This window comes from Alligator sinensis, unplaced genomic scaffold (genome assembly GCF_000455745.1).
Source record: "Alligator sinensis unplaced genomic scaffold, ASM45574v1 scaffold610_1, whole genome shotgun sequence".
NCBI classification, from domain to species: Eukaryota; Metazoa; Chordata; order Crocodylia; family Alligatoridae; genus Alligator; species Alligator sinensis.
In genome coordinates, this window is record NW_005842348.1 from 474,576 (window position 1) to 488,342 (window position 13,767).

Consider the following 13,767-nt stretch of genomic DNA (forward strand, 5'->3'; position numbering starts at 1 on the left):
GCTGCTACACCCTGCACCACCACTGCCCATGGCACAGAACTGCCCTTTTATGCCTCTGATATTGATATTCCAGTCCATCTCTTACAGGAAAAACTGGATGACCTTGAAGACTGAGAAATAGGAATAGGATGAAATTTAATAACACAAAATGCTAAATTATGCTCTTCAGAAACAAGAGAAATTATCTACTCTAAGCTGAGAGCTCACCACAACCCATGGAAAAGGAAAAAGCAAGCCTATAAATCAATACAGGAGATGTTACCAATACAGATAGGAAAGTATTAATGCCACTACACAAGTATTCAGAACTCTTGGTAGGGTGATGTATTTTATTAGACTAACTAGTTGCAAAAAAACAAAATAAATTACTACTACGCAAGTATTCAGAATTCTTGGTAGAGGTGTTACTCTTTATTAGACCAACTAAATAGTTGCAAAAAAAAAAATCTTTTTTGCAACTATTTAGTTGGTCTAATAAAAAGTAACACCTCTACCAAGAATTCCAAATACTTTTGCCTGTAGACCAATATGGCTAAAACTTGTATCCCTGCCACTATGCAAGGCATTTGTGAGATCTCATCAGAATATAATATACAATGCTGGCCAGGATCAAGAAAGATGAAGTCACACTGAAACAGGCACAGAGGAATACTGAGATGACCATGGAAATGGCAAACCTATTTTATGAGAGAGGACTACAATAGCTTGGCTTGTGTAGCTTGGCATAAAAAAGGCTGAGGGAGATATGACTGCTCTTTATAAACACAACGTGTATTCCAATAAGAGTTTGGGGAAAATTACCTACTTGCTTTCAAGATGAAGCTTGGTAAGTTTCTGGAAGCAATTACATAGATAGGGTACCTGCGATAGCAAAAAATCTGAGCTCCCAGGAGCGATGATTTTCCCCCCCCCCCTCCCCCCCAGTTGTATAATGCTTAAAAGAAGGTCTAATACTCTCAGAAAAAGAAGCTAGTCAACAGTTTTGCTTCTATGACACAGTTAAACTCACCACAATAAGGACCTAGCTTGTCCATGTAGGAGACACAGCATTCTCAGTGGCCAACCTGAGTTTGAGGAACAAACTTCCCCAAGAATTAAAGACCATCATGAAATTTGCTGCCTTCTGTTCCAAGTGCAAAGCACATTTCTTTGACTTGCTTTCTCCAATATAAATATATAGGAAGAGGTAGATTTAATAAATAAATATATATATGCATGCTACTGAAACAAGACACTCCATTGCACATACTTCTCCCCTTGAGGAGAGGATGAGAGAATGGATATGTGATACTCATGTTGCTTGTAAACTACTAGAAAATAAATATGACATTAATGAGCTTTGTAAAATAATCAATAATAGGACAATGGTGAAATTCCAGAATTTGATTGTGTTTATTATGTAATGATAGTTTACAGGAACTGGCCAACATGTTCAAACTTGGTTCCCAAAATGCAGGCTCCTAATTCCACATTAGGCACTAAACAAAAGTGGCCTAATATCACTCAGCACCTTTGAACATCAATTGCCAATGAAGTCTAAACCAAGGGTTGGCAATGTTTTTGGGCAGAGTGCCAAAAACGCCCATAACCTTGACTTTGTAAGATGCTGGTGTACCAGAGGCAGACAGCAGGGGAGCCGCAAGGGGCCTGAAGCTTGTTCTGGCTGTGCAGCTCCAGCCCCTTTCTTGCCATTCACCCCAAGGCATGTGCGCCTGCCAGAGCCACGGCTGCTCACAGCAGGTGGTGGGGTGGCTGCAATCAGCTGCACCAGGGTCCATGAAGCCCTGGCCTGGCTTGTTGCAGGTGGTGGGTGTACGTGCGCCTTGAGGTGGATGGTGGGGAAGGGGCTGGGGCTGCACTGCCACAACAAAGATCAGGCCCCTCATAGTTCCCCCACCATCTGTCCTAAGGTGTGCATGCCAAGGAAAATGTCTTTGCGTGCTACACTCTGGCACATGTGCCAGGGGTTGCCTATCCCTGGTTTAAACAGAGATGTAAGAACCTGACTTCTGCCACCCAGAGTTGAATACATTGAGCAATGGTCCTGGTGTTATAACCACTCCAAAAGGTGGAATCCACTGATATCAAAGAAAGTTCCATGCAGCTGCAGAATCAGATCCTTCATACAGTAAATGTTGTTATGATTCCTGTGAAAACCCATGCCCCACTTTCATTTCTTGTGATGATATTGTGAGAAGATGAGTGACAGGACACTGAGGAAATCAAAGATGAAACTGGCTCAAAGTGAGGCCATCATTTATTTGAAATTCTAAGAGATTCTTTTAAAGAATTTCTCAGATTTGGGCATGTGAATGTTTTTCTCCCTAGCCTTTCCGTTCTGTACCTGTGCATCGGTGAAAAGGAAGGTAATGGGCAGACTTTGAAGGCCAGCTTTCATCATGATCTTCTTGATATCATCTCGCCACTCTGTCATGCCATAGTTTTTGGAAAGCTCAATCTGGAAGCATTCATAATCAGCCCTAGAAGATGAAACAGGAAGTCAGAAGTCTTTAAAATCACAAAACAAGGAAGTACATTCTGCAGATGTTTTCTTATACTTTATAATGAGCACATGGCTCTTTTTGTCCACATTCCATCACCAGCCCAATACTGCTTTGCCACCAAAGATAAATGAAAAAGATATGATTGCAAAATCTTGAAATTTTCAAACCATTTCCCCTGAAAAAGAATTACAATACATTCCTCTTAGGAACTCTAAGAAGCAATGTTTGTTTGCATTTTTCTAGGGCTGACCTGTATGTTCAGCTTTTTCCCCAGTGTACTCCCCCTATTCTGAAGGATTCACAGCCTCTTGGATCAGAGACTGACTGGCATTACTTTTTATATTTGCCAAGACCACTCTTTGCTTGGTCAAAGGGTTCACACAATAATTCCTGTTAGCCTGCTCAGTGTTCCTAATATGGGGAAGAAATTAGGAAAAGGATTTGAACCTGAGTCTTTCACTTTGTGTGTCAAGCACCATTCAGTCAGTCAGCTGTGCTAGACTGGTGTTCACTATTTTTCTCATGGGACAAAAGGGTAAAGGGTGTATTGTCCTGGCACAGCTGTCTTAGCCAACTATCCAGGAGTCTTATTTCTTACATGTGAGATGCCAGCCTGGTGAGAGACTCTCTCCCACTTCCTCCAACACCCAGGAGGAGAGCGTTGCCCAATGCCTGCCGCAAGATCCGACTAATCCGGCAGATGTGCTGCACTGCATCCATAAAAAGGACAAGTTTCATCTTGGTGGTATTGATCTGGTTATATTCTTCCAGGTAGTCCTCAATCACATTCTTAAGCTGTGGAGGGAAAAACACGTAGAAGCAGTAGCTTGAGAACCTCATGAGCTTCGCTGAGTCAAACCGTGAAGAAAACTAGTACACCCTGCCCCTCCCTTCCCCCACCATTGCAGAGTTCTTCAGGTATTTGTGCAGGCGGAGAGAACATGCATCCGATGTGGTGCTCACTTCAAGAAGAGACCACCAGCACCCCAGGTGACCACTACCAGCTAGGTCACTAAGCAGAATCTCAGTGGCTACTTGGGTCTTGTTCCCTGGACTCGAAATGGAAAGAGGCACTGCTGAATTGGAAAACCAAACTTGTAGAAAAGATGGGTCTGCATCTGTCATTTTTCAAAAGAGGAAATACCACAGCAATTTTCAATTCCCAATTTTCAACTCCCTAGCCAAAAATGTATATGCTTACAATGAGCGCTTAAACAATGCTTTAGTTCTATCCTATCAGATTCTGTCCTTAGTTCTGCCACAGATTCATAGTAGACTTTAATCTCGGTGCATTGGCTTTATTCAGCTGTAAAAGGGGCACGACAACCTTTAGGATATGTCTACATAGTGCCAACTGCCAAGCTAATGTGGCTACTCTGCTTCCAGTTCAGGTTCTAGTGCGTGCACAGCTAGCTCAAGTACATGGCACTATCTCGTTCTTTCTAAACATACCTTTCCTACCTCATAAAGGATGTTGTGAAACTCAAATAATTAATGAGTGTAGTTCACTTAGCTACCATGTGATGAAATGTGATGGTATTCCAGCACTGAGTATAAAAGGACACTGTTCATTACCTTTTGCTTAATTAACATTACAAAAGTATTCACAATGTTGCCTCCAACAGGGAATCCTGCAGTAAGAATAATTACTTGCAAAGGTCAGTTACAAAGATTTTAATGGCAAACATCAAATTATTGTAACTAGGAGAAAACAGTTTTATGTTAACTCCAATTTCCAGTTGAGTATTGCACTGACTTTACAAGGGTTGGCACAGCTGGTTGTCCACAAGCTCCTTTAAAGGATCTTTATTACCTGCCTCAAGATATATGAAAATTCAGAAAGGCAGCTTCTATTCACATAATTATACTGTGGCCATTGCCTATCTAAAGCTGACACTGGAAGCTTCAGATAAAGATCTTTCCAAGATCTAAAGATCTTTCTGATCAATGCCAGTCATGTGATAGACTTTAATTACAGGCCTATATTTTAAGCCTATCAAACACAGCCCTGGAATATTAACATATTCTAGAAACTCATTACAGTAACCCCACAGCTCTGTTAGATACTCTCTAGGTGGGGAACAAGGCAGAATGAAAAAAGAGAGGCATAAAAATGTGGAAAAATCAAAAGGAGCCTACTTTTTCCTGGTTATCAATCAGCTCATATAATTTGACGTCGGCACCAGGCAGCATGAAATCCCCAAAGAGAACTGGCTGGAAAGGTATGACCTCCTCAAAAGTGGTGCCCAACTCTTCCATCATGCTCTTCATCAGCTCATCAAACCAGATACGGTCCTCATCGTTAACAAGGCGGTCACGGAACACCCGGCAGCTTTCATGGTACCACAGCCTCAACAGTTGTGCTTTATCCTGTCAGAAAGTCCTGGTCAGACATCCCCATTAAAAAAGCATACATAGCCTTGTCTGAGGGATTGCCTAGTTTCTCTAGGACATAAGGTCATCTTCCAATTCAAAATTTCTGTTCGAATGCAGCTGGGAAGAATTTGGAAGGAGGCTTCTATGCCTCTCTCTTTTCTAGTAGCAGCGTTCCTTGCTCAAAGCAGGTAATCCACAGACAAGTTAATTAATGCTGCAGTAAACACTGACTCATTCTTTCCTATACAAGGTTTTCTTTGCAAGAAGATTTAAATTTCATACTGCTAGAACTTATTCCTTTATCTCTCATTACATTTTAATGCTTCCTTTGTTATTTTCACATATTCACAGATTTTAATGCCAGAAAGGATGATTACGGCCATCAAGCCTGACCTGTATAATACAGGGCAAACGACTTTTCCTCGAGTAATTTCTTCAATAAGCTAATCTCTTCCAAGGATATTGTTTAGAATAATAACACTTGGCTCTCATTCGGCTAATACAACCAAGAGATCTCAAAGTGCTTTACAATGACACCCGGTCTTGACTTAGAAGACATCAAGGAATGGAGAATCCACCACTTTCTTAGGGTGTTTTTTTCTTCCTGGTGGCAACTGACCCAACTTGGATGCTGAAACTCATCCAACAGAATTCATTTAGATGTACAAGGGTGATTCATATTTATGAGCATGCTAAAAGATACAACACAGATGTGGCTTCCAGTTTAGGAAGCAGTGGGCGTGTCTACACGAGACACTACTGCACAGTAGCAATGAGCTACTATGCAGTAGCTAGTTGCTACTGTGCAGTAGTATTGCCAGGCACTAAACCATGCAGCAACAGTACTGTGCAATAGTAACAAGCTACTGTGCAATAGCTTGTTGCTACCGCACAGTAGCATTGGAAAAAACATGCGGTAATGATACTGCACAGTAATACCAATTACTACAAAGTCATTTAGTGCTTGCTTATGCAGGAAGGCTAACTGCACCTTGTCATGCATCCATAGATGCAGCACAAGCAGGTCCAAGGAGGTGATCCTCCCCCTCTATGTGACATTGGTCAGGTTGCAGTTGGAGTACTGCATCCAGTTCTGGGTGCCGCACTTCAGGAGGGATGTGGACAGCATCGAGAGGGTCCAGAGGAGGGCCGCTCACATGATTAGGGGGCAGCAGGGCAGGCCCTACGAGAAGGTATGGGACCTGAACCTGTTCAGCCTCCACAAAAGAAGGCTGAGAGGGGATCTGGTGGCCGCCTATACACTTGCCAAGGGGGACCAGCAGGCAGTGGGAGAGTCCTTGTTCCCCCGAGCACTACTGGGGGTAACAAGGAACAACAACCATAAGCTGACTGAGAGTAGATTCGGGCTAGATATCAGGAGGCACTACTTCACTGTCAGGGCGGCTAGAAGCCTGAACCAACTTCCAAGGGAAGTGGTGCTTGCCCCTACCCTGGGGGTCTTCAAAAGGAGGCTAGACAGCCACCTGGCTGGGGTCATTTGACTCCAACATCCTTTCCTGCCCATGGCAGGGGGTCAGACGAGATGATCTGCTTAGGTCCCTTCCGACCCTAACAACTATGAAACTAAGTACTAAATGACTGCACAGTAACAACCGCACAGTCCACCACTCATGTAGACATGATCAGTATGTGCAGAGCTAGCATGGGTAACTCTGCACGGTGCCATCACATGTTGGCAGAGTCCTATACAAAATGCTCTGTGCATGCTACCTCTGATTCCAGCTATACTGCTTCCAGTTTCAGAAGTCATGCAGATCACTCTGCAGTTGTTAAGATGGAATGTGGGATCTAAAAGGTTAAGAACTACAACTGCACATGTTGGCTGCTATCAGAGTGCACAAGTCTAAGTAATTACATGGGAAACAACAGTCCCCTATTAAATAATGCTTGGTCTTGAGCAGCTTCCTATCCTTCCTGTATCCATTTGGATACTCAACCCTATATACTGAATGGTCTGGAATTCCCCAGACAGAATGATGGGAGGACTCACTCACTTGGATTTTGCAGGGTTCAGCCATAAGCATACCCTGGAAAACTTTGGAGAGATCTCTCAGATTAAAGGTGTAGTGTGACTTTGCTGGCGTGGGCAGCAGCTGGGATGTGATGGTTGAATACACTCGAACAGTGGCATCAACAAGCGGTTTGTTCAAATGCTGAACTTCAGGGGCTCCCGCTGCAGAAACATAACAAGGTAAACAGCATGCAGTGGAGGCGTCTTTAGAATAAGAAGGTTCAAAACACAACAGGAGGGCAGATTGATTTGACAACCCTACCAGTATGACTACTGGTTAGTAACACTCTGCTACAGGTCATCACTGGGGAGCTTGCCTGAGGCCCACTTAGTGAATCTTAGCAAATGGGTACTATGTTCATTACTGCTCCAAGGGAAATTGTTTGCTCATGGGGAACTTAGAAATTCAGCTGTGAGACCAGGGTGAAGCTGCAAAACATCTTCAGAGACCAATCATGAAAGAAAAAAGATCTTATCCCTGGGCCAGATTCAAAAGAAGAGATATAAAAGATGTGGTGACATCACCATTTAAAGGTGGGGCACTCAGACAATGCTGTGTAAACTCAGCATTTTCAGGAGTTGCTGAAGCCTCATTTGCCATATGGTTAATTGAATTAATGTTGTGTCCCCAAGAAAAGATTTCCTTTTGTGATGGTTAATGGCAACATTAAAACAACTTGTCTGCCAGTTTTAGAGCCCAATTTTTTTTTTACCCTAGTCCAGTTTCTTATTAAAAAAGCCCTAGGTAAGTAAAACTGCATCATACCCTATGATCATACCCAAAGGCCCATTTTTGTACATGCCTAAATGAGTTTCAATACATGTAGTCTAAGTCACTGCTTCCATCTTTAAATCACAGCCACATACTGCAGAATATTCTTGAGTTCATTCCCTGGAGCCAAAATTTCCTATATTGCTTAGAATCCCCACATGCTCTGGCCCTTTCTTATGCCCAGGTGCCCCTCTCTCTTTCCTGTGTTTACTCTTGAATGCTCAGATCTGCAATTGTGCACTCAAATTCCCACCTTAGTCCCAAATTACCCTGCTCAGCTTACAGACTGGAACAAAAGACAACTGGAAACTGACAAATGAAGTTAAGCCCATGACAGAAAATTGGAAGTTAGTACCAAGTGGTCCATTCTATTTCATAAGTCATTCCTCTGAGTGGCCACAGCACCACGACAGACTCACAGACCATTTTTCTATTCAGCTGTTTACATACTACAGTTTATGGAGAACAAACAGAAGCCCTGGCCTCTGCTGAGTTTATGTAGTGCATCTTGCCCCGTCTTGTAGGCAAAATCTGCATACTGAAAGATACAAGTAAGCCATACCTCTAAAATCCTTCTCTGGACCTGGGGAACCTGTCCTATTTTCAGTGCATTCTACTGATATTACTTACGCACTGGATCTCTGTAACTTCTTTCTCCAAGCAGTCCAGCTAGAACACCAAGAAAGAAAAACAAAGCATTTCTTCCATTTGCACAGATAGATAATATCTGCCATATTGCATCACACATACTGAAAATCTTCTTTGATGAAGCTAGGATTCATTCAATTTTAAGTACCATATTTACTTGCTTTCAGGATGAGTTTGTTTTCCCTCATTTAAAAAGTGTGGGGGGGGGTCCTTTGTCTTGTAATCAGGTATGAATTGGTCAGGCAGCTGCTGCAGCGCCAGCAGCAAGAGCTATGGGGCTGGGCTGAGGCTGTGCTCTGTGCCCCAGGCTGGAACAGGGACAGAGACTGCTGGCACTAGACCAAAGCTAACCAGTGAGGGGGAGAGGGGTGGGATAAACAGGAGTGGAGGCCCAAGGCTGCAGGGGGCCAAGCAGGGAGCTGGAGGGACCGGAGCCAGAGAAGAAGGTAGGGAGAGGGGGCAGCTGGGTGGGGAGGTCTGGCAGTGTGGGGAACAACAGTTGGGGAATGCAGGGGGTTTGGGTAGGGCAAGCTACAGATTTCTCCCCTCCCCCTTTCCCCCCTCCCCGCATTGTCTCTCCTGCAATCTCTCAGCCATGTGCACCCTCCTCTGCCAAACGAGCCATTCCAGCCTGGGGTAGGTGGTGGCTCAGCTCTGGTTTTAGCCCCAATGCCATGACAGAAGCCAGAGCTGAGCTGCCATCTATCTTAGGCAAGTACTCAAATTGAAGAGGTCTCTTTTTTTTGCCTATGCTGATTGGGGGGGAAAAAAAACTGTCTTGGATTTGAGTAAATACAGTACAATAAATTTATAAGTTTTCTATGTACAGAATCTAATCATTGGGAGGTTGTCTTAAATTTAGGGTAATCTTGAATTCAGGGTAAATACATTTGATTCATCCAAGAGTGCTGTAACTGGCACATCTCCATGGCGTTTAGATCGCATGATTGATGTGCTCCTAGAAACTAAGAATTAACTGATAATTTCTCAGAAGTACTTTCAATTAATATTCCAGGTTCTGACTCTGCTTGATCACATATTTAGCTCGACTCTTAACCTTGGGTGGAAAGAAGGACTGGTGAAGTCATGAGGAGAAGGCTTGTGTCCTTATAACTTACACATCCAGCTGCCAAGGATGGTGGAGAAGATTGTCTTTTTGCTGCTGTCCTCCATTTCTGTGAAGGAGAGAGAGCTGAAATGGCGAGTTAGACGTGGGGTGATGGCATTCCTTCCTCCACCAGGGGGTCCCATGGCACAGACAAAGTTGATGTCCACCAGCTTCTTAAAAGTACCTGAGAAATATTCCAGAGAGAGGCAACAAACAGGTGAATGTCAAAACTGAGCCAGAAAACATTTTCTATGCATCCCACTGTTTCACACACTAGCTACATGTATGTCCTACAGCAGGGGTTGGCAACCCCTGGCATGCATTCCAGAGTATGGCATGTAAAGCCATCTGTTTGGCACACCACAACTGGCCTGTGCTACATAGCAGCCAGCAGCAAGGTTACCTTTTTCCACTTCAAAAAAAAGGACACCTGTCGGGGGGACACTTCACTCCCTACCCACAGTCCCTCACCCCACTGGGGTATGCTGGTGCCCCTTACTTACAACCCACAGCCCCCTGGCACTGCCAGTGCCCCACACTCCCAGCCCACAGTGCCCCTAGTGCCCCTCACTTTCAAGCCACAGCCTGCACCCCACCAGCCCTGCCAGTGCCCCTCACTCCTGACCTGCAGCCCTCCCCAGCCCTGCCGGAGGGAGCCCGTAACTGCCCCCATCCTGCCCGGGCTGGGTATTTTTGGCACTCTGGCCAAAAACATTGCCAAACCCTGTCCTGGAGGCTGGCTACCTTTGTGTTAGCCTTATTAGCCAACACACCAATCTTAGCCAATAATGTAAGGAGAAGAACCTGGATCATACCAATCTGTTTCCTGTCATACCAGCCCTCATGGTCCATCCACTGCCGAAGCAGCTCAATAGGTGGCTGAGCACCATAGATCTCCAGTGCTGGCATATTCAGGTCATCAATGAAAAATATGAAGTACCTGCCAAGGGGTGGTCCAAAGACCCCCTTTCGCCTGCAAGAAAGGAGAAACCATGTAAGAATGGGAGACAGTTGAAAGGAACAAGATTAGCACTTGCATCATCAAGGTATACCTAACTCAACTTAGGTTCTTTCAAAGGACCTAGGAATATAGGACTGGGTCACTGAGTCAACTCCTCTGCTATTGCACACACCACATTGCATAAGGTATCTGTGTATTCACCTTCACTACCTGGACATCAAAAATTTTTACATCACCAACCCATCTCCTTAAAAAAGCATAACGACAGGCATATCTACTCAAGACACTATGGCTATGTAGCATCTGCAGGCACAAACCTTAACACAGTAGGGTCAGAAATGCAGTAGGGTCGGAAACGATCCATACACTGCCAAGAGTGCACAGTAACAGTGGCTACTGCGCAGTCGGGGACACATGTAGACACACCCACTGCTTACTAGAAGTCCACCAGGTATAATACTTTGACATTCTCTGGGCTAAATTCTGGTAAAATCTGTGCAGTTCAAATTGAGCCAGTAAAGCTGCTTAGGTGTAAGTTCGAAAGGGAATGTGATTCCCATGAGTCTGCCTGCCTCTGAAAAATACATGTATTACTGAGTAATAATAGTGAGAGTTACCTGCACACCTCAATCAGAGAATATAGCATGGCATGTTTTATTATTAACCAGGACTGAATCTAAATGAATGAGGTTCAGAGAAAATACCATATGGATTTCACATTATAGATCATTGGCTGTATGACAGTTCTTCTCAAACTCTTCGTTAGCATGACCCCATTTCACTAGTATGCCCCCTCACTCCCACCTCACAGCCCTCCATCCCCCCAGGTGCCCTTCACTCCCCACCCACAGCCCCCTGGCCCTGCCAGTGCCCCTCACTCCCAACCCGTAGCCCTCCACACCCAAGGTGGCCCAGGACCAGGGCCTGCAGTCCCCTGCTCCCAACCAGCAGTGCCCAAGCCCTGACTATTGCCCGTGGGAGGCAGTGGCTGCTGTAGCCAGAGCTGAGCATGGAGCCTGGCTCCCCTGCCCCCCATCCTGTCCCCTCACTCATGGGCAGCACAGTCAGAATGGAGCTTGTGGGGTGGGGGAGAAGTGGAGGATGTGGTCTGCCTGCTGAGGGTTTGGGGCTCCCCATCCTGATGCCCTCCCCACTGGGGGCTCCATAGCCCAGCAGGAGGGACCCAGTGTAAGAGGGAGCACCGTGCAAACATGGCCACTAAACTGAGGTGCCCCCTGCCCACCCAGCAGCAGCAGGGGCACAACTCCATGCTGCCACTGCCACATCTCACCTTGGCAGCCATGGTGGTGCCTGTGCCAGGTCCCACCCACTGAGCCACAGAGGCAGCTCCTGCCCAGAGCTGGTCCAGCCCGGCGGTAGCCCCATGCCCTGCCGTGGGTGCAGAAATCTCAGGGGGGCACATGCTCCCTCTGCTACGTCACCTTGGCCCTCCTGCCCCTTCTGCCATGTCGCCTCTGCTCCCCCGCCACCTGCCACATTACCTGTAGGCACCCCTCCAACATGTCACCCATGCTCCCTGGATTCCTGTTTATTTATTGCTACCTCATCTGCTGATGTTGCAAACCCATTTGGGGTTGCAACCCACAGTTTGGGAACCGCTGTTATATCAGATAAGTAGCCAATCATGAAAGACAGTGGACTGGAAGTTGCCAGAGCAGGCCACCTTGGGGTTAAGCATTAATGCTTCTAGCCAGAGCTGGGATGATTCTTGGTATACAACAGTTAAGACTTCCTCAGCTTGCCAGTACCTGGATTCTGGGATTATCACTATCATTCAGACCAAAGTGCGTAGCATTACAGGACATAGTTAGGGATGGAGCAATATGGATGGATTCCTGCCACTGACTACTCTTTACTTATCATTGCCTCAAATATTTCCAGGCTTTCTGGTTCAGCATTAGGGGTGGAGTGCCCCTGTGGCGGCAAGGCACTACCACAGACTCCCGAAGGGGAGACAGCAGACCCCGCGAGCCCCATGCCCTGGGAGCAGACCCCCAATAGGGATGACTCACCTCCCGCAGGGCAGCTGGAACAGGAGCCGCGACCACAACTGCGGCCGCAGCCAAGTGAACCAGCATTACGCCGGCTGTTTGATCAGCTGTTTCCGGCACGGGAAACAGCTGGACCAATCCCGGCGGCCGTACTGGCCACCACGAGAAAGTTTAAAAGCCCCGACGGAACTAGGGCAAGGAGGGAGCTGGAGAAGGAGGGCGCAGGCTGGCAGCTCACTGGGCGTGCTGCGGCTCTGGCGCAGGAAGGGAGCGACGCAGCCTGCGCAGCTCCCACAGGCAACCCCAGGGAGAACTTTAAGCCCCCTGCCGGAAGCCAAGCAGGGGCATCCCTCCAACTCCCGGCGGAAGCAGAGGCCGGGGAGGCAGGGGAGTCCCTTGCAGACAGCAGGAGGGAGGAAGCATTTGAGCCCCCTGGAGGAGGCAGGGGTAGAGGAGGCAGCTCTGCAGCTCTCTCCTCCACAGGGGAATATTTCTTTTGAATTAAAATAAACCCTGAGAAGGGGGAAAAAGCCACCACAACCAAGAAGGCAGGCCATGGGCCACCCTACAGGGCCGAAGATCATTACTGATAGACATCTACCCGGTTGGCGAGTGGACGGGGTGTAGGGGAGGCAGAACCCCATAGAACATCGCGCCAAACAACCGTAAGTACTGCCGGCCTTTGGGAGAGCCCCCCCGGGAAGATCTCCACTGGGAAAATATCCCCTCTCCTAGTTGTTTTTCTTCAAAGTCGTGGCAGGCGAGTCGAGGGGAGGGGCCACACCCCAACAAGCTGGGCGGCACGAAGGGCGCAAAATGCCACAGCCCATATTCCTTTTTTAGTCCAATGATAGACTCTATTCCTATTTATTCATTTTATGGCACACTTCCCAATAAAATCTCAGGGCTGTCATGACCCAAAAGGCATGATTGTGTGTGTGTGCTTCGGCATCAGAATTATCCATGTGAAGTTGCAGAGCATTGCACGGGAGTTTCCTGTAGCAAGAGGAAACCCCCGTGCAGGGACCAGTTCCCGCCTTTTCTGCAGCTTCTTTTGCAGAGTGCATTGCTCGAGTTGCAAGAGGAATGCACGGTGCAAAAGAGTTCCCGCCACCGGTATGCAAATTTGTTCCCCGTGATTGGCTAGTGCTAAATTATTCACACGTGGCGGCTAGCGATTGGCCTGTTAGCCGGATAAAAGGCTTGAGCGTTTCCCGCCAAAGCCGAAGAGGACTCCACATCCATCTCGTGGGGACTCTGGGTACACGGCAGGGTAATAGAAACCCTGTGTGAGATCCAGAGGAGCGTGGCGGCCTGATCCACCGCCCACCTCTTCCCGTCTTCGAGCGCAACT

At 46.6% G+C, this 13,767-nt stretch overlaps 1 protein-coding gene across 1 annotated transcript in view; it reads right to left on the reverse strand.

Annotated features, from left to right (window-relative positions):
• DNAH1 (dynein axonemal heavy chain 1) overlaps positions 1-13,767 on the reverse strand; it is a 176,203-nt gene that overhangs the window by 61,244 nt on the left and 101,192 nt on the right. The window contains exons 44-50 of the mRNA XM_006028963.3: positions 10,256-10,413; positions 9,451-9,624; positions 8,315-8,353; positions 6,896-7,074; positions 4,644-4,874; positions 3,103-3,299; positions 2,345-2,480 (exon numbers count right to left, since the gene is read on the reverse strand). Of these exons, the coding sequence (XP_006029025.1) occupies positions 2,345-2,480; positions 3,103-3,299; positions 4,644-4,874; positions 6,896-7,074; positions 8,315-8,353; positions 9,451-9,624; positions 10,256-10,413 (1,114 nt within the window). The remainder of the gene's footprint in view (positions 1-2,344; positions 2,481-3,102; positions 3,300-4,643; positions 4,875-6,895; positions 7,075-8,314; positions 8,354-9,450; positions 9,625-10,255; positions 10,414-13,767) is intronic.